The sequence below is a fragment of the Oryzias latipes genome, chromosome 6 (genome assembly GCF_053564925.1).
Source record: "Oryzias latipes strain Hd-rR chromosome 6, Olatipes_Hd-rR_3.1".
Lineage (NCBI taxonomy): Eukaryota > Metazoa > Chordata > Actinopteri > Beloniformes > Adrianichthyidae > Oryzias > Oryzias latipes.
Window position 1 is genome coordinate 23617810 of NC_136242.1, and position 24327 is coordinate 23642136.

The window sequence follows — 24327 nt, forward strand, 5'->3', positions numbered from 1 at the left end:
GATTTAGTAAATGAAAGGGTGGAGAATCTTATTACCAAAAATAAGCATCAACATCCACTCTAAAGGTTGGATACCTGAAGCTGTGTTACAGGAAGTACGGGAAAAGCCCTTCCATCACGGCATTGGCAAGTATTGTTACATTTGCTCTATTCCTATGGCCCTACATGACACCCATAGATGATTTCCAGGGGTAATGCTACATCATCACAGTTCTTCAAAAAAGGAATTCTTTCAACTAATTAAGACTGATTCAATTGTTTCCTCATTTGGTCAAGATTCAAAAATTGTAATTATGGTCAAAATAATTCTGAATATCACATGTAGTCTTATGACTTTAACTGACCTTTAAGAATTGTGTATTTTATTGTACTGAGTCAGTAAAATTTTGGGGTATTTTTCACTCATATTTTATTTTGCTAATCAACCAGGGACAGAACTAAGAACCATCAGATTTACTGTATATCGGAGAGGAAATTTCAGCTCAATACTTTTGTATTTGTATCCCATCCCCTTGGGCTTAATTTCAAAGACGAAGAATTTGGAATAAGAGGAAGGGGTGAAATGGTATTCATCCAGAATTTTCTAAATAGTGTTAAGCATAATACATTTGTGAAGGTTAGCAATAAAAAAACACATTTTATTATAGATTTTTAGTTTAATAAAAACTGCAAATTGCATTTTCCATATTGTCCCAACTCTTTTTGATTGGGGTTACATATACTTTGCTTTACTTTGGCTTTCATGCTGCAGGGTAATCTGAGTGCCCTGTGATGACGTCTGTGGAAGAGCGAGGGCCATGTTTGATCCCAGAAGACTAACAGTTGTCCCACCTCCAGGAGCCAAGAATAGAGCAGCCAGAAAGGTCTGCACTGCTCAAAGATCGAAGGGTGATGAAAAGGAGTTTTCGCTAAAGGATTTTGGAGGTTTTTTTTTTTCCAAATTGTTTTTATTTTAGTTTGACTGAGCAGCATGTAGGAGCAAAGGATAAAGTTTATGGACTAAAGTGACATGTCTGGCTGGGTCTGTGTATCCTTAAATGGAAATGTACATTTAAGAGCATTTTTCATGTCTAAGTGTAAAATCTGATCAAATTGTTACCAGATAGCAGTAAAATGGATGTTCTTAGAAAGTATTTGATCATATTTATTGGGTGGATCATGACGTGGTTGAAAGGCCTGTTTAGACAACTTTTGGGTGCTTTACCTGCACTAGACAACAGCCTAGCATCCACAAGTCTCACAGGTAGAGGGCCTCGTCAATGCGCCTCAGTGGAGTGGAAAACCAACGAGGCACTCCGCACATATCACCTGGGAGATGCAAATGAAACAAAGGTTACAGTTCAAACAAGCACACATACTTTCTATGTAAGTATAAAAGAAAATCTCTAAACTGATTAAATAAATTATTAATGGACAGAGAAAAAAAATGTTCAATAATTAATTTTGAAGGTGGACCTTCAAAGACTTTCAGAGTCCAGCGAGTACTTTCGAGCCGTGTCCCAGTCTAGAATGAAGGAGACTACAGAGCGACTCATTCACCTGGAGCATGTGCCCTCCTCTGTTTTTCACAATTTCCTTGAATTTACTTTTAATGGCAACTTCAAAGTTTCTCATGAAGAACTAGGACCAAACATCCAGGTATAAATACTCAAAAAGGAAATCTCTAGACTACCTTTTTCTCCATATATGTCACAGATGCATTTTTTTATACAAACGCCACCCTCAGCTTTTCTGTTTGTTTTGTTTTAATCCCCCTTATCCCAAGGTAAGCTGCTACCTTCTAGCTGAGGCCTTCCTGTCAAAGTGTCTGTCAGTCCTAGCAGAAGAACTCAGCTCGTCTGACTGCTTGTCGTACCTGAGTCTTGCTCAGGAGACTTGTTGTGCTGAGCTGAGGATGACAGTCCTCACGGTCCTAAGTAGAAACTTGCTGGAGGTGCCACATGTTATCAGGTATTGACAGTTTCATTCCAGCTGTTTTCCTAAATATTGAGTTTTTATCACCACACTTGTTTCGTGCTGCAGATTTTTGAATCATGAGGACAAGAGAGATGTCATCAACCTGAGGACTTGCGGAGAGCCACATCTGTGCAACCTCCGGAAAGAGAACCTGACTTCTTGGAGCGACCCAGAGACGGAAAGCGCTCGATGCATCTTTAGCCTGAAAGGGCCAGAGAGCAGGAAGGACTGGCAGAGAGTTACAGAGCTTCCTTTTAAGGCTGATAAGTGGTGTTTTACCACAGTGGTGCTTTTTAACTACCTATTTCTAATAGGAGGCCACAGGCAACAGAAAAAGAGAGACTGGGAGTTCACTAAAGTTTCTTTTAGATACAATCCTTTAAATCATTCATGGATGTTCATATCACCCATGATAAAGGTACAACTGTCATTTAAAAACAACCTGCCTTGCCTTTGTATTTTTGATGCAAAAAATCACTTTCAAAGGTCCTTTTTGTTTAGCACAGAAGACATTTCAGCGCGGTTGACTGTGAAGGCTGTATTTACGCGGTGGGAGGCTGGTACCTGGACTCTCTGGTAACCCCAGACTCAAGCACAGCGCTTTACACAGCTGTAGAGTGCTATGATCCTTGGCAGGACTCCTGGCGGTTTGTGTCTTTGTTGTTAAAGACTCACTCTGATCATTCAAAGCGTTCCCAGTGGTCTTTTAATTATGACAATGCTGTTTTTAACCCAAATTTTTAAAACGGTGTGGTTTTCTGGGACATGGTTTCAGTAGAGCAGCAGGAGTTCATTGGAAATTTGCCTCAGAGTTGTGGGTGGGTACCATCTCTTTGTTACAAACTAAGTTACAAACCCCTCACAACCCTAACATTTTTGGTGCAACAAAAATGGAGAGCAGTATTGGAGCTATCCAGCTGGACAGTTTTGAGCCAGATGCCAGCTCAGACGAGGAAAACAAAGACGTACATGGATCTAGACATCTACAAGCCGTTGCATCACAATAGAGCAGAGAAAGGAGTGTTTGGCTTGGCGTAGTATGGTCCTACATTGCACCTACAAGCTTTTTTCAGTAGCAGTGTTTTTTCTGCTCCTGATTTGAATAAAGAAATACCTCAGAAACACAATTTTAAGCTTAATTTTCTTAATACCAAAAACATGATTCTCATTGGAGTGGGTCTTTAAGACATTACAATACGCTTCATTTGAATATTGCTTTTTGTTTCTTCAGAAAATCATCTCCAATATGATCTCTGCTTTAGGTTTGTTTCTTCATTGCCATTTACGGACTTCCGGTTCACCGTTTCCTTGTCCCACGATGTTCCCCTTGCTACCAGCCTCAAGCATTGCATCTATGTACTGGGCAGCATTCAGAGAACTGGAGAGAAATTGTTCCTTCAGTACAACACCAAGCAAGGTGCAAAAACTCAGAGGAATATTACAGATGAGGAGGATAAATTTTCAGATGTCTGCCTTGCACGGGATGCCATCCTTAACTCCTGTTATTAATTTAAGCATCTTAGAACAGCTTAATTGTTTTTCAAAATCAAATAATTTTCTACATGTTTTGTTTGATTTATTCATATTTTCTCTTTTTATTTCTGTAAACTCTTCTGAATACACTTGACTACATAGGCCTGGTATTTCAAAACTTTGGTTTCAAATCAAAGTTATCTGGATTACCATTATGACACATTTTAAAAGTGATGAGAATTATGTTTTAGTAAGGTTTTCTAAATTCACATATTTCCTATCTTTATCGGAAAAAAAAAAACATCAAAAGGAGAAGCAGACACAGGATCAGCCTCACATCCTGCTCTAAGCTGGGATCAGAAAAACCCTCATTTTCAAGATCAAAACTGATCTTCAATTCAAAATTGTGAAATGTCCAACAGAGGCTGTTGGCTTGGATACGGATTAAAAGCAGGATTGGCACCAAATCGGAATCCAAATCCCCAGGAACAAATTTGGTTTGAAATACCCAACCCAATCCTGGAAGTTTAATCTTATAGGGACATGTTCTAAATACCGGACCATGAAGTTTCTCTCTGTCTTAAAAGGATAACGGAAAAAACGTTTTTTTTTCCTTTACGTTTCCACTTTTAGATTTATGGTGTGAGCTTCTTCCCACCCTTACCAGAGCAGATGCAGAACTATCCACGCTTTACTTTCTTGGTGCTACTGACAAGTTGGTGGTGGTTGGCGGGAATAACTCTGGCAATTTGGTGACATCTTTTTGTGTGGAGTCTAAGAAGTGGGGACAGGTACCACAAACACCAAGGAAACCATTCCAAATGTCTTCGTTTTAAGAGTATTTGTGAGTTTTTACCTTGCTTTTGCTTTTTTCTCCAGATCCGCAGAGCAGACAAAGTGACGTATGCTGGCCAGGGAACACTCATAAACGATCAGCTACTTATGCCGAGTACGGAGCACAACACTGTAATTCAGATGGATCTCCAAACTCTCACCATCACACCTCTTCCACCTCTGCCTGTCTCCACTTGCTATGATGCTTCCTTTCACCTTTACTACCGGTACTGATGATACAGAACCATGTCTTATGCAGCAAAATATGTTTAGAATGAAGTTTCCACTTTGTTTTTCATCTTTTGGTGTGCTGCAAAAACAATTCATTTTAGATCTCAGAACATTTTTATAGGATCTTATACCATGGTCCGGGTGAATACTCGATTCTGATTGGCTCCTGGGTGGGCATTAAAACCTGATAACCACACTGTGAAAAAAGAAGTTCCGGTCACCTAGCTTAAATGTTTTGTATCACTTCGCCAGCTTCTTTAAAACAACCTTTTGCTTCATCACTTGGAAAAAAACAAGCTGTAAGAGATGAACTTTCTCTCTGAACTAATGCTTTATTCAACCCATCGGAAAGATCAGCATATATATATCGCTGAATCTTGGTGCGGCACGACGATGTGCCACATCACGTAACAAATAGTCTGCTTTTTGTGAGAAAAGCGATCCAAACTGGAAAAAAAACAAGAACAAAGGACTAAAAACTGGTTAATATGTATTGCTTTTGTAAGTGACCGTGGTATAAGCGGGTTAATGGCCTTCCAAGTGTGCGTTCTTACTTTTTAGCGCACTTCGCGGAAGCAACCGTCCTAAGCTTCGCGTCCGACGGTTCAGGCTTCCACGGCGTGCGTTAAAAAGTTATTACGCACACTTCGTCGGCCATTAACCCTTACTTAAAGATGTAAATTGGGGGGAAAAAGCAAGTGTAATGTTATGCCAACTAGCATGGTATGCAGACAGAGGACAATATATTCTGCATTTATAATGTAGATTGAAGGGTTTAAATGATGTAGAAGTCTGCAAAGGTGACATAGATCAATTATTAACAAATTACAGAAAAATGTTAGCAATGATTCTTCATATCACTAGTTTAAAAATGATGCTTTTTTCTTTTTTCTATGTGCTTGTGGGCATATATATACTTTAGTTCATATTTGGTTGAATTCTATTGGCTATTACAAGCTGTATTGTGCAAATGTGTTCATAGCAGTCACAGTCGTCTTGTAAAGTTGTGTCTCTGTATCCTCCATGCCCTTCCTGTTACACAGAAGCATGAACAGACTAACAAACATTACCTACAATCAGCACCAATGCAGTCATCAAAAGAAACCAGTCTACCCAGGAAAAATGTACAAGTTAACAATTAAAATTAGTTTCATCATTCAAAACACAATTTTTACATAGTTCAAACTCAGGACACCTTACACCGGACTTTTGAGTAGTTGTTGGCCACTAACGAAGCCCTTTTGTTAATATAATCAAATAAAGTCCTATATCACAACTATATGTACTATTTATTTATTTATTTGTTTGTTTGTTTGTTTATTCCTTTATTTATTGCATTTGATCCAGCTTCTGTTTGTGTCCAAATACCAGTCCTCAGTGCTCTCTGTCCAATCAGATTGGGTCAGCAAAATGTTTGATATGCTTAAGGGAATATGAACACTGATATATTGCTTGAATATTATTATGATATTCGTCACAAAATGCATGTTTGTTGTTTCAATATTTACCCATCTATACATGCTAAATGGCCGGTATGGACTGGGGAGGGTGCCGGTGATTTTAGTGGGTGAAATGTCACACGGCGCTTAGTTTCATCTTGACACAGTGCAGCAACAGACTCTGGAATATGGCAGAGACGTCAGCACCAGAGGACAAGCCATGAGTGTGGTTGTGTGTGTGTGTGTGTGTGTGCGTGTGTGGGTGTGTGTGTGTGGTGTCTGGTTACAAAGCAATGGTACGCTATGAGAGAGCAACAGGGGAGAGTGAGAGCAGTTTTGAGGAAGGGGTGGGGGTTAGAAAACCAAGGCGACTGAGGCCACACTATCTACCTGAGGAAGGCTTCCTGAAGGGCACAGGTGTCAGAACAGAGGAATTTAACTTTTTCTCATACAGACCAAAGTCCCAGCCTTCCTTTAAGTTTGTTACCACAGACAAAAGTTAAGTAAGTACTCTTCTTATTAGTCCTACCTGGATGTATATTTCTGTTATTGATGGTTCCTTTGCCAAAATGTTTAAAGTAACAAACAATTTAGAGTAAAGTTAATATTAAGTTGTGAATATTGAAATGGTTTATTTGTTTCCTGTATTTTTTAAATTCACTGACATTGTGAGGATTTACAGTAAAAGCCAAAAAATTGCCAGAAAACCCTTCAATTCAGCACCTGCTGAACTGCTGTACTCAGTGTTCTGAAACATCAGGAGCTTTTCTCTTCCTGAGTTGCTGCAGGTCTATGTTTATATTTTCATGCCCTTCTGAGATCAGTGCACATGCTCAGCCGGCTACCACTATATCTGGTCGTTGAACTTTGTCCCAGTTGGTGACCGTCGAGTCTTGTGACATGGAAAAATTAAGGCTGTCACTCAACCCCTACACGGAAGTACGCTTATTGAAGATTTTAGGTCATTGGAATTATTGAGACAACTCTTTTCATCTTTTTCTTGTGTCTTTTTTAAATGCTCACCTGTAAATCCTATTTTGTAGTCTTTAGCTTTTTCTAGTGTGAGCAAATAATACACGAGTAGACACTTACAATGGAGCATCCATCTAGGTTAAATAGAGAGACAGCATGTTTTATAAATAAATGACTACGAATGTGACTGATGACCTTTTCTGAACTATGTTTTTATGAAAAGAATTACAATAACATATGTAATGTAATCACTAAACCTTATATATATAATTTATTATGTCTAAACTTGAAATGTATCAAAATTTTAACAGAACATTTTTGAAAATAGTTTTTAAGAATTAGATTTTGCACCAAACTATCAACCGTGTTGATTAAAGAGCTCATGAAATGATGATCTTGAAATGTATTTTATATTCTAACTTTAGTTATCATAAAAGTTGAATGGTGTTTGGCACCAAATTCACTTTTGTTCTATAGTGTTGTATTGACATTTCATGATCATCCAAAAACCTGTTGCGTGCTTGTGTCCATGCCGTGTACTTGCAGAAATGGCGGAGGCTCATCAGGCCGTGGGCTTTCAGTTCACTGTGCGCCCGGATGGCGTGGAGCTTAAACTGAGTCAAGAGGTCATTAAAAACATCTACCTGTCAGGATTGACCGTGTGGAAGAAAAAAGCTATTCAGTTTAAGGTACCAAATCCAATTTACCTCTCTGTGAAAACATGTATTTAGACATTATTTACAGAAGCTCTTAAAATGCTGTGTCATGGTTTAAGCTGTTAGTTCACTGAGAACTCTTGTTTCAAGTTTTAACATGATAGTTTTCGTTCACAGAACAGTGTTCTGACTGGAGTTTACCCTGCCAGTCCATCCAGTTGGCTGATAGTTGTGATCGCCATGATGAGTTCCTTGTACACTAACACTGACCTATCTCTGGGTATGATTGACGCCATCAAGGAGAACCTGCCGCACAGGTTAGTAACTCACAGCTTCCCTGGTCGCTCACGATTCATACTTGTTTCTGAAGAGTTCACTCAATCTTCCAGAGACTACCTACAAACTCAGCAACTCAAAATCAAGCTTATGCATCAATTTATTTTCCCGTTTGAACTAATTCTGTCAGATTGCTGTTGTCTAAACAGAGGCTACATGTCAGCGCAGACCAGAGCAGTGCTGAGCGCCATCCTGTTTGGCACCGGCCTGTGGCTGTTCCTCATCTACCTGCTACGCTACACTCTCAAAGCTCTGCTGTCCTACCACGGATGGATATTTGAGTCCCATGGAAAAATGAGTTCATCAACCAAACTGTGGCTGGTATGTGTTCCTGTCATGTGCTCCAACATGTTTTCCTGAAGTTATTCATCCAATTGAAATTGCTTGGCTGTGATTCTGCTGTATTTATAGATTTCAGGTCCTATATATAAGACATAAAGGAACAATTGCTATTTATTTTTGTGGTTGTTTGTCAACAGTACCTGGTAAAGATGTTTTCTGGACGAAGGCCCCTGCTTTACAGTTTCCAAGCTTCGTTACCGAGGCTTCCTGTGCCCCGCGTGGATGATACCATTCGGAGGGTATGCAAATATTGACCTTTGGTTGAACAAAATGACCGCTTCATGTGTAAAATACAGTGTGTGACATGGACACAGCTTTCATGAATGTAAAAGTCTTAATGCATTGATTAGACCATCAGCAACCTGCAGACAGCTCTGTTAAAGTCTCTATAGCACCAACCTAAACTAGTTTTCCTGGAGTTCATTCTGGATTTGTGTTAGTGTCCTTATTCCTCCTTACAGAGCTCTTTTATCATTAAATCTGAGAACATACTTTTATCCACAGTATCTTGAGTCAGTGCGCCCCCTGCTGGACAAAGAGCAGTACAGCCAAATGGAAACTTTGGCCAATGACTTCAAAGAAAGCAAAGCCAGTCAGCTGCAGCGATACCTGATTCTTAAATCCTGGTGGGCAACAAATTATGTGAGTAACATTTGGAGTTAACTGAATATAGAGAGGATACCCCACAAAGTTAAATGTTGCATACTTGTTGGAAAAACAATTTCATTGGATTTTGTTTACTTGTCAAGGTGAGCGACTGGTGGGAGGAGTTCATATATCTCAGAGGCAGGGGCCCAATCATGGTCAACAGTAATTTTTACATCATGGTGAGTTTGTTTATTTGTTTATTTGTTTATTTATTTGGAGCCCCATTAGCTTCCACAAAGTGGTCGCTAGTCTTCCTGGGGTCCATACACAAAAAATACATACATTTTACCAATTTCACAAAAACCAAAACTGATTTCAGAAAATACAGTGACTAATTCATCATATTTACCTTAAAAGCTTCACATGTTAAAATAAGTTAAAACAATTTCATTTTTATACCAGCATATCAAAACACATAGCAACATAACCTCAACAATAATACATAGCATATCATTCAAATTGTTAGTTATTGTAAGTGGTCCATGTATCTTAGTTTTAAAATCTTTTTGAAATGATATTTGTTACTAATAAGCCTTGTCCTTACAGACACTTGATTCCATGCAACAGAAGATCTAAACAGCACTGTTCTTCTCATATAGTTAGATCTTGAAAAAGGAACAATCAAATCACCAGAGCTGACCTGACGAGTTTGATATTGGTGCCCACTGTATAAAACTTTGTTTACCAAATATTGTGGACATTTTTTAAAAATGACATTGTGCATTAAGCATTGAATACTGAGTTGTACTTTGTCTTTTACCATCAACCAACCTAAAATGGTATGCATCTCGTTCACATTGGTCCAAAAAGAGCAACCAAGAGCCACCCTGGCAGCTCGATTTTGGGCAAGTTGTAATTTTTTTAGATGCCCCTGTGTCGCACTAGACCAAATGACTGGGCAATACTCCAGATGTGACAAAACCAAAGACTGTACAACTGTCCTCATGACTGAAGGTGGACAATATTGCGCACACCTCCGAGCCAGGGCGATTCCTCTGCCCATCTTGGATACTATGTGATTAATCTGATCTGTCCAAGAGAGCTGATCATCTAATTTGATGCCCAGAAGCTTGGTTTTAGTCACTTGTTCAACTAAACTATTGTCAATCCTCAAATTCAGGTAACATGGTGCATTCAATAAATATTTTGTACCGAAAACGATGCATTTTGTTTTAGATGTATTAAGAACCAATTTATTCAACTTAACCCAATTGGTGACTAAATTAAGTTGATTCTGTAGGGCTGTATTGAGCTCTGGCACAGTAGTAGATGCACAGAATAAAGTTGCATCATCTGCATATAATACCACTTCTGCATTTCTAATCTCCTGGGACATATCATTTACAAACACTGAAAATAAAAGTGGACCCAAACAACTACCTTGTGGAACCCCACATGACATAAACTTTGTTTCAGACAAGCTGCCATTGAAGAGGACTTTCTGTGTTCTGCCATTAAGATAATTTCTTATCAGTGAAAGAGCCAATTGTGAAAATCCATAACATTTGAGCTTTGCCAACAGAATATCATGGTCGATTACATCAAAAGCAGCTGTGAAATCTAAAAGTACCGCACCCACATATTTTTTATCATCCAAATGTGTTAACCAGTGGTCTACCATATGTACTAATGCCGTATTGGTTGAATGACCTGGTCTGTAGGCATGCTGTGCACTAGTAAACAGATCATTTGAGATAAAGTAATGTAGCATTTGATTAAATATCAACCTTTCAAAAATTTTACTCAAAACAGGGAGAACATGAACTGGTCTGCAGTTTGAAGCAGTAAACTCTGACTTTTCATCCTTAATTAGAGGTATAATTTTTGATTGTTTCCATTGGTCAGGAAACACACCACTGATCAGTGCTCTATTAAAAATATGACATATTGGTTTGTCCAAAACATTTGCAACTATTTTAAGGATTCTACCATCAATGTAATCAATACCTGGTGTTTTATCGTCAGGTAATGAGAGAAGCAAATCTTGAACATTATTCTCACTAACAGTGTCGAACACCAAGGAACAAGCTTTATTTTCCATTATCAATTGAATATTTTGACAAGGAGAGCTTATATCCTGCGCTACCATAGAGGATCTCAGCTTTTCAACTTTGTTAATAAAAAAGTCATTCAAATGATTGGCAATATCAAATGGTTTACTGACACTAATGCCACCAATTTCCATATTCAAATTAAAAGTCTTTGTTTTTTTGCACATCAGTTCTTGTAACACTTTCCACAATCTTTTACTGTCATTCATGGAACCACAAATTTTTTGTCCAAAATATTCTTTTTTTTTCAAAAAGTTTAATTTTGCAACTTTATTCCTTAATATGCGATAGTTTGTATAATCCTCTACATGTTTAGAGTTGGAAGCCACCTTTTTTGCGTTGTCTCTCCGCTTCATGAGTGATAATAATTCCTCATCTAACCATGGAGCACTATTACTTTTTACCGTTCTTTTACGAAGTGGAGCATGTTTCTCAACAATCTTTCCAAACGTTGCCATAAAAATGTTCAAAGAAGCATTTACATCAATTTCCTGCACAACTGTAGACCAATTCGAACTTTTGATATCATCAATAAATAGATTGGGATTAAAATGTTTATAGGATCTGCGATACATGATTCTTCCACCGGATTTAGGCATTTTTGTTTGCTTTGTAATGGCTATCAAATTATGATCAGAACACCCTACTCCAATAGAAACTGCCTGGGAGCATAAATCAGGAACGTTAGTGTAAATGTGATCTATACAGGTTGATTTAGATGAATTATCCATAGCAATTACATCATGGTGAGTTTAACTACAACTATGTCAACTTATTACCAGAGGAATAAAGGAATATATTTTAACATTTAAGAAATAAAAACATCCTTTTTTATCAATAGATACAAGCTCTCCGTTAAAACCTTACATTTTTACTCTGACTGTGCACAAATAATGAAAGAGTTGTTTATCTTATGGATTGTGTTCCGCTGCCTGTTTCAGGTGATCTGACTGTTATTTTTTATTTTTATGAAGGATCTCCTGTATATAACTCCAACACACCGACAGGCTGCACGAGCTGGGAACATTGTCCATGCTATGCTGCAGTACAGGCGCAAACTGGAGCGGGGAGAGCATGCTCCGGTAATCTAATATCCCTAAAGGCTTCTTTTTAGGAAACTATCCCACCCAGAATTCATCTGTGATCATTCCTTTGCTGTTTTCCTGTAAGCTCAGGGCTTTAGGCACAGTTCCCATGTGTTCCACTCAGATGGAGAGGATGTTTAACACCACCCGCATCCCTGGAATTGAGACAGGTGAGTCCCTCTTTGAGTCAACATGAACTAAAACATGATGCACAGACTTATCTTAACTGTCAGAGACATGCTAAGTAAGCATTTAACAAATATTCCAAAAATTATCAAATAAAAATTAACCAATAATGCACAAAAATTGTTTCTAATAGAAATCCTCTTATTCAAATATATTTTCAAGCTTTAATATAAAACTAATATTACCATTTGAACACAGTGGAAGTCTAACAGTTTTAAGAGCATTAAATGTAAAGAAGGAGCTTTTGTGTTATCCTGATGGTGTTAGGAGCGGCTGGCTGGAAATAGAAAACCCAGGAGAAGGAAGGACTCAAAACAGATCCAGAGAAGTTCAAAAGATTTAATAACAAATGCATCACCTTCTGTACTGAAAACAGAAAAGACGTCGCCTTAAAAAGTGGAGTTCTGGGCAGCTGTGTGTCTCAAGGTGAACGTAGGGGGGCAGGACATCCAAGAGAAGTCACAGCCAACTTGCACAGAAATAAATCAGATGTGAAACACACGCACACACCAATCAAAACCCTCACTTCTGTGTAGTGCCTCAGTGTTGGTGGTTAAATGGGACCTTGATGGTAATGCCTCAACATTTAAGTCATGAAAGCAGGGGTTAGTGCAGAATTGCACTGTGAACATGTGTGTTTTCTGTACAGGTCAAAATGGTTTGATTCTTGAATGACAGGGTCTAGTCAAATATGACCTCATATAAAGTTAATGTTATTAAAAACAACTCGATTGTTGGATAAAGCACCTACATTTATTAAATTAAATGGCTGTGGTTAAGGATTTTTGATTTGGAATTTAAACAACCTGAGATCAGCCAAGCCTTTGTGTTCTGTTGACTGATTTGGTGCTATTGCTAGTCCCATCCGGGATGTTACTCGTCATCTTTGTTGCTATAAACCTTTCTTTTATTTTCCTGTTCATTGTTTGCAGATGTTGTGCAGCACTTGTCGGACCGAAAACATCTGATCGTCTATCACAAAGGGCGCTTCTTTCAAGTGTGGCTGTACACGGGGGGGCGCCATCTCTTACCCAGTGAATTGGAAATGCAGTTTCAAAGAATCCTAAATGACACAACAGAACCCCAACCAGGGGAACTGAAACTAGCTGCTCTGACAGCAGGGAACAGGCACGTTCAAGCACACACAGGTGCAGGACACATGCAAAAAACCAACGATTAAGCCCAGATTCTTTTTTCCCAATCTCTAGAGTTCCATGGGCCCAGGCTAGAATCAAACATTTCAGTCATGGAGTGAACAAAACATCTCTGGATGCCATTGAATCCGCTGCTTTCTTCTTGACACTGGACGATGAGTCACAGGGTTATGATGGTGTGAAGAAAAACTCACTAGATAGTTATGCCAAGTCCCTGCTGCATGGGAAATGCTATGACAGGTGAGAAAAGATGTCAAGGCTCAGCCTAAGGTTACTGCCTTATCAAATATTTTTCTGAGAATCACTGTTCTGTCTTTTGTCTCAGGTGGTTTGACAAGTCCTTCACCCTGATTTCGTATCCGAACGGAAAAATGGGTGTGAATGTGGAGCATTCTTGGGCTGATGCACCAATAGTAGGACACATGTGGGAGGTCTAGACATGTCTTAACATACATTTTTAAAGCATAAATAGAATGTTTGTGAATTTTTCTATTAATGATTTCCTGTCTGTTTTCCAGTATGTTCTTGCAACAGACTGCTTCCACTTGTGCTACTCAGAGGAGGGTCATTGCAAAGGGGATGCAAACCGGGGCCTGCCTTTCCCTACTCGACTGCAATGGCAGATTTCAAAGGAGGTAACCGCAAGATTTCCAACAACTTCTGTTTTATTAGATCTGAGGGATTTACCTTGACTTTGTTATTTCTGTTTGTGCCTCATTTAGTGCCAAGATGTCATTGAAGCATCATACCTTTCAGCCAAAAAGATAGCTGATGATGTGGACTTCCATGGCCATTTGTTCACCGAGTTTGGAAAAGGCTTGATTAAGAAGTGCAGAACAAGCCCTGACGCCTTCATTCAGCTGGCTCTGCAGCTGGCACAGTTCAGGGTTGGTCTGCACTCAGACACTGACATTTTTATTTAGACATTGTTTCTTGTGTTTTTCCAAACCTCACGAAAACGTCATGCATGCAGGATCAAGGTGTGTTCTGCCTGACGTACGAGTCTTCCATGACTCGTATGTTCAGAGACGGACGGACGGAGACGGTCCGTTCCTGCACCTCTGAGGCTGTTGCTTTTGTCAGAGCTATGGAGGATGTCAGTGCAACGGTAAGCAGAACACACAAACCAAAAGCCATGACATACATCAGAGCACAAAACAACAAAATATGACGTCCGTTCTAAGCACATCGTGGTTTCACTCGTGGAGTGAAAAGGTGAGTGCATCCTGCTCTTGATATGGCAACACAGTGACACTGTTAGAGGTCAAACTGAGCTGTGACTTGGTCACTAATGCTGAGATGTGCCATATCTCAGTGCCCTGGACTCCGAACTCTCTAATTTTCTAGTAGTGGTTAGGCTGACAGGTCATGATGCTTTTTTTCATGCCGTTAAACAAAGTTTGTTTGAGAAAGGGGGGGTTGAATAATCCAAACTGTTTGTCTGCTGTGTCCTCAATCAGAACGCCCAAAGACTTTCTTTATTCCAAAAAGCAGCAGAAAAGCATCAAAACATGTATCGCCTGGCAATGACTGGCTCTGGAATCGATCGTCATCTCTTCTGCCTTTACATAGTGTCCAAATACCTCGGTGCTGACTCTCCTTTTCTTAACAAGGTTAGCATAGTAATTCTTTCTCTTTTTTTTCATTCTCTTGATGATAAACGTATGCTGTTTCTACTCATGTCCTCGATTGTCTGCCAGGTCCTGTCAGAGCCGTGGAGGTTGTCCACCAGCCAGACTCCTCAGCAACAGCTCAACTTGGTTGACATCAACAAGTTTCCTAAATATGTGGGTGCTGGTGGTGGATTTGGCCCAGTGAGTTGATTCATCTCTGTGGTGAATATGTCAAAAATAAGACAGCAGTTTCTAACATCTCTCATGCCTTCCTAGGTGGCAGATGACGGCTACGGTGTGTCTTATATCATTGTTGGGGAAAACCTCATCACATTCCACATCTCCAGCAAGTTCTCCAGCCCGAACACTGTGAGAATACAAACATTCTGCAAGTTAAAAGTCAAAACTACTTCTAAGTTTTTTCTTCTCTTTGTGACCTACAGGACTCTTACAGGTTCGGCCAGAACATTCAGAGAGCCATGATCGATATCCAAACGCTTTTTACGCTTGAACACGACAAGAAGACACCAGATTGTTTGCAGCTGCAAAATGGGAAAAAGCACATCTGACACGCTGGGAGGAAAGGTCAAAGCCACCAACAGTTGCCAGTGATGTGTTGCACTTGACATTCTCCTGCTGCTCTGCAGAGTCAGGTGATTTCCAAAACAGCCACGCAAAAGGAAACGTTACTGTAACGCTAATTTATTTGAAATTTGTTGTATTTTAGACACATTTTATCTAATGCTTTGGAAACTTGTTTCAATTTTGTCTTGTATTTTCTTATACTGTATATAAAATGAATGTGGATTCAGCTAAAAGGTCTAAACTGTGAACATTGTTGGTTTTGCATGTGAAACTTCTGAGCTCGCTAAAATTGCATTTTTGTTGAGTAACATAAAAATGGCATTCTTTCTAGGCTGGATTTATTGCTCACAATAAAGAAAATCTTTTGATTGTTTTGTTTTTTTAAATGTTAAGAAATACCTAAATGAAACAGAATGAAAACTCAGATAAGTCATGTCATATAAGAGAAGTTTATTTTAAGAGGTGCAATGGAAATGACATTTCTCATTTACAGATTTTTCAGCTGGAGGATAAAAAAAATCTCTCTAGCCTTTATAAGCTGGGAGCTTCATGGATTTTATTTTCAACAGTTGTGCGGCAACATTAGAAATCAGCAAATAAAACCAGACTGCTTATCCCGAACATTAGCTACATCCTTTAAAGAAGATGAATCTCATCTTCATTCTGTGGCCTCATACATTGGGAATGCGGGTAGTGTAGGATTTGTCTGTTGTGCCTAAAACAGATTTCCATTTCTGTGACCATATTAGAAATGAGAGTTTGCATGTAGACGATCCACTGCAGCTCTAAAACAGGGAAAAGAACCCATCTGTAAATGTAGTATTTATTCGTTTACGCGGGGATGATACAAAATGTCAACATAATATAAAAAGACAAACCAAAAAAAAGCCATTCTGGTCACACTATGTCTTTCAAGGCATCACTTACAGCAATGAACTAAAACTAGGCTTTCAACTGTACAAAGTGTGAGGACGACAAACAAAAACGCGTATACACTGCGTGTTTGTTTGACCAAAGCAACTTTAAGAGACGAACAAGAAAGACCTCCTAAGATTCAAAATGAATCAACAGTATCAGATTTTTGTCTTCATCATGGTTCTCTAAACAGAAGCTGCCTGTCAGTCAAGCACACTTAATTAAACAGAACAGACATAAAAGGCCAAATGGATTCTGGCATAATGTAGTTCCTGCCAATTACTGATGGGGGCGCTGCAGGCCGGGTCCACTGAGGGTGTAGCCTGCGCCAGAGCCACTGTGGGGCGCTGTTTCCACGCTGATTCAGCCCAACCCAGTCTTTGTTGAGTACTGACTATTTTGTAAATATATTTCAACACTAGAAGGATTTTGTAGTTGGGTCTAAAATCCGTCAACCAAGCTTTGGGGTTCGGGTCTGTGATGCAGCCCAGCCGGGATTAGGATGTTGCACCAGGAGTCGGGTTGACATTCTGCGTGGCCGCTTGCGGCGCCACTTCTATGATTCGGGGCTTGTCAATGATGCGAGCGGTGCGGTTTCCTTTCTCTACGATCCCGATGATCCACGCTTGGTGTCCCTCTCCGTATTTGGGGGATTTAATCTCAGCGCAGAAGCGGGCGGCCTGCTCCCGGGGCAGACAGATCAGCAAGCCTCCTGCACGGAAACATTTTTTTAAATAACTTTCCAGTTTTCTCTTTTAGAAAACATTTGTCATTACTTTTTAACCAATCCCAAAACATATTGTGACTCCCTTTACTTTTCAACATAAAAATAAAGATACAGCATGATGTTCTTTAATAGTTCTTTCTGTGTGCTCCTAAAAACTAGACATGGGTCCTCCAGGCCAGATTTATAAAAGGTCAATTGTTTTTTCTATGACAAAATAGTATCAGTTGAGCAGCACTTCTGAGTTCTGCTGCAACAAAAAACTGTTAGGACATTATGAGCCCCTTTTAATGCAGGAAAAATGTCGAGTCTGGTATTCTACAAATTAAACCTACATCCTAAAATGTCAAACTTTCATAAGCAAAATGTTATTAAAAAAAAAGGGGGGGATTTCTTTACATAAAAACAGATAAAAACGTGCTAAAAGGCAAAAAAAAAAACCAGGTCTGTGGTTAAAATCAACATCATTCTCTGCCAACTCTGTGGAGCTTAAACTAAAAGGACATCCGCTTGTGCAAAGATAGAACCAGGTGACCACACACCTGATGTTTCGGGGCAGGTGCCATGCATGAGTCCAAACATGTTCCCGCAGGCCTTGGAGACAGCAGCCATCTTGGCGAGAACTGGGAGGTTGTGGATGACAAAAGAGACCTCGCTGCGCTGTTGTCGTGCCAACGTCTGAGCGTGTCCCAGGATGCCAAAGCCTGTGATGTCGGTGGCTGCATGGGCGTTGAAGGTGTGCATAAGGCCAGCAGCTGCGAAGGGAAAGAAAATGTGTTTGCTTTTTTTTTTCCTACTGTGATCAGAGAACAATAAAATAAACCCTTGAAAAAAATCTCCTAAAGATTGTTTTTTGTGTTTTTAACTTGCACTTGTGGCCTTTTTCTGATGAGAGGTCATCTATAAAGAAAATTAGTCTTAAAATTGCCTTACCGAGTATTTCTTTATCAAAATGTTAGGATTCAGGAGCAGTTAAAAAAAATGCTGTTAGAAAATTGTGACGTAGAAAATACGCTGGGTGTGTCACAAGCCTCCTGCTATACTCTGCAGCAGGTAGGGGAAGGGGGGCGGGGTTGCTCAGCTTCAATAGTCCAATAGTCACTCAGAGGTGAATTTCTAATGAACTATTGTTGCCCTGCAGAAACTATGTCTCAGAAAACAACACAGGTTTTTGGGGATTTTGATGAAAAATGGCACAATAATAATTAAAAGACCACTAGGAGCGCTTTTAAAATAGTTGAAAAGATGATCAGAGTGGGACTTAATAGTTTTTATATTTAGTAAATGTTAAATCAACAGCTAAACCTATAAACAACCAAAAAATGTTGGTTTTCCTTCTTTTAGAAAATGCAAAAAAGTAATAAAAAGTAAGTAGCGATTATAATGGCAAGTAGATATCATCATTTTCTTTTATAACATTTCTGATCAGTTTATAAATCAATATCTCAAATAGATTTGATATATCTATGTATCTGTATTGCCTTTTTTTTCTCTGTTTTTTATCAATTGCTTAAAAGTCAGTCAATCAATCAAAATATGTGGGCCGCAGTGCAGTCCTGTTACTGCAGGGGCTGCTGTGGTTCAAAATGGAACTCCTGAACAATTGATCCAGTAGTGGTTGAAAACCAAATTTATGTAACATCCCTGATTTCTTTTTTTTTTTTACCTGTTCTGTTAAGCCGAGCCATGTTCATCATGGCTTCATGGTAGGCTAACTCCACATCTTCCTGGGTTACCACCAGCTTGATCTTGTTCCATTTTTCAGGCTAGGAGAAAAGAATTCTATCAATCTTTATTGACAACCTCAGAAACAATTATTCTTACCTGAGCATTATAATGGGACACGTACAATGTCTAACCACTGGTGCACCGCGACAGCCACTTGTGTTCCAAGCGGTTTGGTTAACACCAAAACATCTCCTGGCACTGCATTATCTGGCCTAAAAAAAGGACAGGTCTCCATTATGGTTTTACCCTTAACCAGAAAAAACACAACACTAGGAAGCAAAAGCCTTTTTTTACATGATAAACTCGTTGGGCTGACAGACTGTTGTTGCTACTCCTCCCATCACGACCCAGGGATTGAGAACGGTTTGACCTCCTGTTACAGATGTGCCCGCCTCCTCTGACGCGTCCTTAAATCCTTGAATGATCAGTGGGATGACTTTGTCTCTTTCCTAAAAACACAAAGAGTTGTGAACAAAGATCCAGAGAATAATATATGTTATTTGTACTTGAAAGGACTGTATTGCTAAATCTCAATAGATCATGATCCAATCACTTGAATACAGCAGGCTTGGTCCTCTGCCCTGCCCACATCAAACTGCTGTTGCTGCTCTCACTGAAGGCAGGTGAGCAGAACCTGCAGCACCCTTTTAGCCAGAATATGTGCCCAAGCTTTTCAGAAAAATGCGCAAAACCTTTGAGGTACAGACTTAGATTTTAGCCATTCAGCAGGTCAGATGGGTGTAATCGAAGAAAAACTTTAGTGACGCCACACAACCGACAAGTGCAGAGGAAAAAAGTGTATTTAGAGGATTTTTTGATACAAAAAGCATGACGTGATAAAAAAAGTCCAAGTCTTTATACTGAAACGGCCACCAAGGTTTAAAAAAACAACAACATAACAAGCTCATACTTTAGAGGTGCTTACATCAGCTTTGCTTTTTTCCTGAGACAGCACCTCTCAGTGTTCCATAAATCACAAATAATGTTCAATTATGATGAATGAGGGTCACAATTCAGGTTTCATTTTCAAAATGTTGTCAACTTTCTCTATACTAACGTTTTCGTGTGATTATTGCAACTTATTTAGTTTGTTTGTTTTTTGCTTGCATTTCTGACATCACTAGCACAGAAAATTGTTTGTTTTACTGTCTTCAGATTGGACTATGTGTTCCTGAGCATTAAACTGTTTATGAATGGTTTATTTACAAGATATGAACACTTGTTAAAGAGTAAATATTAGTAGCAGATGGTGAACAAACACCATCCCAAAAAGAAAAGTTAACCTCTGTTTCTCAGAAACATGATCTACAGGAAGTCTCTTACTTTCTCCGACATTTTGTTGCTGACTCCCAGAAGCATCAGCATGTTATCACATTCTGTTACTCCCATGGCGTAAAGGTCACTTAGAACATTGGCACAAGCAATTCTTCCCTAAAAAATAAAATAAAAAAGGGACAAATGAAAGTACAAGAGCGTTTTGAGACAACAAAACCAAAGGGTAGCCAGTCAATCATTCCAGATACAGGTGAGGTCCATACCATCATGTAGGGGTCATCTACAATAGGATAGATGTAATCTGTTGTTTGGACAAGGGAAAGACCACCATGTCTGAGAGGAATCACACATGTGTCCATTCCTATGCCTACAACACAGAGAAAGGGGTTGTTGTCAGACAACAAACACAATAGTTGTGCACTTTCTGACTGAATGTCCTTAAAGCATGAATGTCTTTGGATCCGATTTAGCAAGATACTCTTTTACAACTTATTAATAAGTATGAAAAAGTCTTAAATCAAATTTAAGAGTAGAAGATTTTACCTAATCGAGGCATAACTGCCCCCAGGAACTGTTCATCCTCTTGATAATGGTTTTCCTGTAAGCTTTCTAGCAACTTCTGTAACACATCTTGGGGGACCTGTAGTCATTAAAAAAAAACAATGCACCCAAATTACAATATATCTTCTATTTAAATCCTTCTTTTATCCAAAGTAGATTATAATGTAAACATATTACCTTACAGCCTGTGCCTTTGAGCTCGGTGAAGCGTGTAAGCCTGAAGTTTTTGTCCAGCTCATAGCTTTCGGGGTTAAAAGATTCCCTCACGGACATGTCTGAATAAATTCTGGCTCCTCGCCACTAAAACCACATCAGTCACCAGGGTGAACACACGTATGTAGAGACAGGACTGAGGGTCAAAAGACAAGAAACTACAAGCTGATGGATCACACTGTAGTGCCAACACATTCACCCAAAAAAAACCTTCAAACTGCATTCTTCATCGATTTCTGAAAAGATTTAGTATTATGTAAACACATATGTCATAACATATGTTTGTACCAGGAAACAGTCATATTTAGGTTTTAGTCATTTTCCTTCAAAAAAAAAAAAGAAAATTACAAAAACAACAATTATTGTTAATTTGATCTTTGAATATCATTTGAGCAAAAGTCAAAAAATGAAATGTTTACTGTATGCCTTTAAGCTTTGATATAAAGATCTAGTAAGTTATTTCAGATTAAATAAAATAAGTAGAACTTCTATTTATGTCATGTCATTTCAGTTCCTAATCTCCCCCTTATTCCTTTTACAGCAATTAATTTGTGGCCAAATATATTTATATGTTTTAACAATTAGTAGTTAAGTCAGACATCACTTCTTACAAGTCTGAAATTGTATGTAAATTACAAAGAAACCCCCAAAACAATGACATGTAAGGACTGTCATACATGAAAGATCAATTAGTCAAATCACCAACTATTGTGAACATTATAGAAATGCAGACATCATTGCAACATATATCCAGTCCATCTGTCATGTATGACAAGTTGACAGGCCTACTGGCAATATGATAGCTTTCAACGATTTTAGGAAGTGACCTTTGCAACCCAAAATGTAGAATTTAATTCAGTAAATATTTAGTACAGTACAAGAGCAACTAACAGGATTCCATTTTGAGATTATGGAATTAATCTGACTAAATACATTTTTTTTTTAATTCTATCCTAAAACTATTTTAGTTTAGTTTTGGAAAAGTATTTGTTCATTATATAGATTGGACTGAACACTGGTGGGAAGTTATTGTCAAATTATTCATTAGAAAAGGAGCTATTGGCTCTAGAAAAATACAAACAGTTGCTTAAATCATTTCATAGTTTTGATTAATCGATTTTTCAATCCAGCTTTCAACAGTATTTTGGTTATAACATTTTACGACACTTTTTGTTTGCCACTGAAATACTAACCTGTCCTCCTCGTGCGCAAATGTTAACCACTATATGAAAGTCGAAAATCATTATTATTTATTTTTTTGCTTGGGTTTGCCCACCGCTACATGTTTACAACATAGTTGAGTACAGTAAGATGCTTCATGATGTGAGTGAGTTCCAGGTAGTGTTCAAGACACAACATCATGATGATCATCTCATTCATTCAACCCCTTCAGCGGCGGAAAACTAAGCTTCACCCTAAATGTACATGGTCTGCATAATACATAACACGATGTTTGTCAGCTTTTGAGGTCGTGAACCGACAGCGATAGCTGCAGCTTTTTGTTTATGTTTGAGCAGAGGCAGTTAGTGTTTTCGTGAGGCTAATGTAATGCTAGCAAACGCCGACCCATGCATGCAGCGATGACCAAAAGCTGTTCGTTTATTGCAACAACGACCAACTGCCGATCCAGAGAGCGACCTGAATGCATCTGAAGACACAGTGTCCTCACACTGATGCTTAAAACGGGACGCGGCTTTGTAAATCACAGCCCCATCCCCTTCACATGTAAGTTTAAAAAAAGTTGCTATAGTGTTGAGCGCCGAACAAAAATGTCGGCGGCGGAAAAAATTAACCCCTTCCTGTCCCTCGCCATGCGATGAGTGCAAGATCCGAGTTAGTATCAACAGAAAAACGTTCTGTGTGCCATTTGCTTAAAATCTGTATTGATATAGTACAATATGGGTGTTTAGAATTCGCCTGCATGCAATTCTAAGACCAAAGTGTAATCATATTCGTGCAACATTTCCCCTTTAATTGCTATGAGCAGTTTATCCTTACCAGCTTCGGGTTAGCGGTGGATCCCGACACAAGAGCGGGGACGACACCAAATGCATTCGGGCTAAATTTAGATGTCCTCAAAGAAAGCCTGATTTAAATTGATCAGTGTTTTGCGTGTATGTTAATTATGGCCGTTTTAAAATATGTTTGAAATTGTTATTGTAATGACATTTCTTGTTTGTAATCGTTTATGGCCCATTTTCATGATACTAAATTAATATTTGTTTCAGATCTGAAGAGGAAGATAAGCAGGTAGCAAAGGGTCCTGTGCTTTCACAGTGGCGCCTTCCACATCCCCTTTAAGGAGCTAAAAAGTCTGGCAACAAATTTTATACAACGGAGTGTACCTTTAATTGAATGGTTTCCCTCCTTTTTCACTTGTCTGTCTACAAACGATTCAGAGGGTTGTCTTTCTTGTTGGATGTAACATACTTGTATTACATTAAGAAATAATAACCATATAAACTAATTATTAATCTGTTAGTTTTTCATCAATTCTGTGGTCGTATAATTGCACCAATAGGCTTCCCTCACAGAAATACAGCTATAATTGTTCACAGTCTGAATCTTTGTTTCATAAAAATATGTTGTTGTCATTGTGTTGAATTGCTACAAATCTTTTTTATTGTTATTATTATTTATTTATTTTGGATATTTGGAGATAGTTGCCGCCTATTAATAAGCTTTATACACAACTTGCACACAAGCCTTTAGTACATGTGTAGTCCATTTTATCAAATTTATTTAGGTGTAAGTTATACTCAAACAAACAACATATTTGATATACTTAAAGTCTATACACCATGTCCATGTAGCGTAGAATTATATTATTACGCTCCACTGTGCAATTTGTAACATATTTTCTGTGCAATACTCAACAGGAACCACACCGTATCATATTGATATTATATTATTAATTTGTGTCTCACTCTAAAGGGCTGGCCCAGAGAACTTAATTTCGTTTTATCATGTGAAAAAATGACAATAAAGTTTCCTGAGTCCTGAATACTTCTTCAGACTAAAATGGGACATTTTATGTTTAAAGTTTGTAAATAGTATATAAAAAGCAAACTTCTAGTATACTGCCTCACTTAGTATAGACTAAGTATACTTGTACTACACATAAATAGACCACTTTTTACTAAGGGAGACTATAATCAGATACCTCTAAAACCTTCAATCAATGGTACAAACAACACCCCCTTATGCATACCCTGATCAGAATCAGAAATACTTTATTGATCTCACACGTGGGAAATTTGTTCGTTACCATAACAACTGACAGGGGGAAAAAATACTAAGAATAATATAAAATAAAAATAAAAAACAAGAACAAGGAAAATGTGGTATAAT

General features: G+C 38.6%; 3 protein-coding genes across 6 annotated transcripts; 2 read left to right on the forward strand and 1 right to left on the reverse strand.

The window, feature by feature from the left end:
- The first annotated feature begins 841 nt into the window (after positions 1-841).
- LOC105354237 (kelch repeat and BTB domain-containing protein 2) lies at positions 842-5769 on the forward strand. The gene is made up of 8 exons (XM_011476236.3): positions 842-1364; positions 1449-1637; positions 1765-1949; positions 2022-2373; positions 2457-2602; positions 3218-3372; positions 4062-4219; positions 4308-5769. Exons 1-8 carry the CDS (start codon positions 1113-1115, stop codon positions 4494-4496), a joined length of 1626 nt encoding a protein of 541 aa, XP_011474538.1. The 5' UTR covers positions 842-1112; the 3' UTR covers positions 4497-5769.
- Positions 5770-6250: 481 nt separating this feature from the next.
- cpt1b (carnitine palmitoyltransferase 1B (muscle)) lies at positions 6251-15928 on the forward strand. 2 transcript variants are annotated; one of them, XR_002290322.3, is made up of 19 exons: positions 6251-6435; positions 7451-7593; positions 7738-7877; positions 8046-8217; positions 8376-8477; positions 8743-8880; positions 8988-9065; positions 11912-12019; positions 12108-12192; positions 13141-13336; positions 13417-13602; positions 13688-13793; positions 13881-13997; positions 14085-14249; positions 14336-14470; positions 14857-14975; positions 15063-15176; positions 15252-15344; positions 15419-15928. XR_002290322.3 is itself a non-coding variant. In XM_004069689.5 (19 exons), the coding sequence occupies exons 2-19, from the start codon at positions 7453-7455 to the stop codon at positions 15542-15544; spliced, it is 2355 nt and encodes a 784-aa protein (XP_004069737.1). In that variant the 5' UTR covers positions 6251-6435; positions 7451-7452; the 3' UTR covers positions 15545-15928. The 2 variants fall into 2 exon arrangements, 1 of the variants encoding a protein (XP_004069737.1); XM_004069689.5 differs by having other exon boundaries at positions 14823-14975.
- Positions 15929-15990: 62 nt separating this feature from the next.
- sephs1 (selenophosphate synthetase 1) lies at positions 15991-23112 on the reverse strand. 3 transcript variants are annotated; one of them, XM_004069690.5, is made up of 10 exons: positions 22975-23112; positions 20941-21063; positions 20746-20842; positions 20466-20569; positions 20251-20358; positions 19222-19376; positions 19049-19139; positions 18866-18965; positions 17742-17954; positions 15991-17187 (listed from the first exon to the last, which is right to left on the reverse strand). In XM_004069690.5, exons 2-10 carry the CDS (start codon positions 21034-21036, stop codon positions 16973-16975), a joined length of 1179 nt encoding a protein of 392 aa, XP_004069738.1. In that variant the 5' UTR covers positions 21037-21063; positions 22975-23112; the 3' UTR covers positions 15991-16972. The 3 variants fall into 3 exon arrangements, with proteins under 3 accessions (XP_004069738.1, XP_011474539.1, XP_078804987.1); XM_011476237.4 differs by having other exon boundaries at positions 20941-21112; positions 22975-23072; XM_078948861.1 differs by lacking the exon at positions 22975-23112 and adding an exon at positions 22170-22348.
- Positions 23113-24327: the final 1215 nt, after the last annotated feature.

Coding starts and splice junctions, on each gene's coding strand:
- LOC105354237 (XM_011476236.3), top strand. CDS start 1,113: ATGGATGTTCTTAGAAAGTATTTGATCATATTTATTGGGTGGATCATG. Junction 1,365..1,448: donor CAAGCACACATACTTTCTAT/GTAAGTATAAAA, acceptor TTAATTTTGAAG/GTGGACCTTCAAAGACTTTC. Junction 2,374..2,456: donor TCATATCACCCATGATAAAG/GTACAACTGTCA, acceptor CTTTTTGTTTAG/CACAGAAGACATTTCAGCGC.
- cpt1b (XM_004069689.5), top strand. CDS start 7,453: ATGGCGGAGGCTCATCAGGCCGTGGGCTTTCAGTTCACTGTGCGCCCG. Junction 8,881..8,987: donor CCTGGTGGGCAACAAATTAT/GTGAGTAACATT, acceptor TTACTTGTCAAG/GTGAGCGACTGGTGGGAGGA. Junction 13,603..13,687: donor CATGGGAAATGCTATGACAG/GTGAGAAAAGAT, acceptor CTTTTGTCTCAG/GTGGTTTGACAAGTCCTTCA.
- sephs1 (XM_078948861.1), bottom strand. CDS start 22,220: ATGATTTTCGACTTTCATATAGTGGTTAACATTTGCGCACGAGGAGGA. Junction 21,064..22,169: donor TTTGCGCACGAGGAGGACAG/GTTAGTATTTCA, acceptor ATGTGGTTTTAG/TGGCGAGGAGCCAGAATTTA. Junction 17,188..17,741: donor CACCTGCCCCGAAACATCAG/GTGTGTGGTCAC, acceptor GTTTCCGTGCAG/GAGGCTTGCTGATCTGTCTG.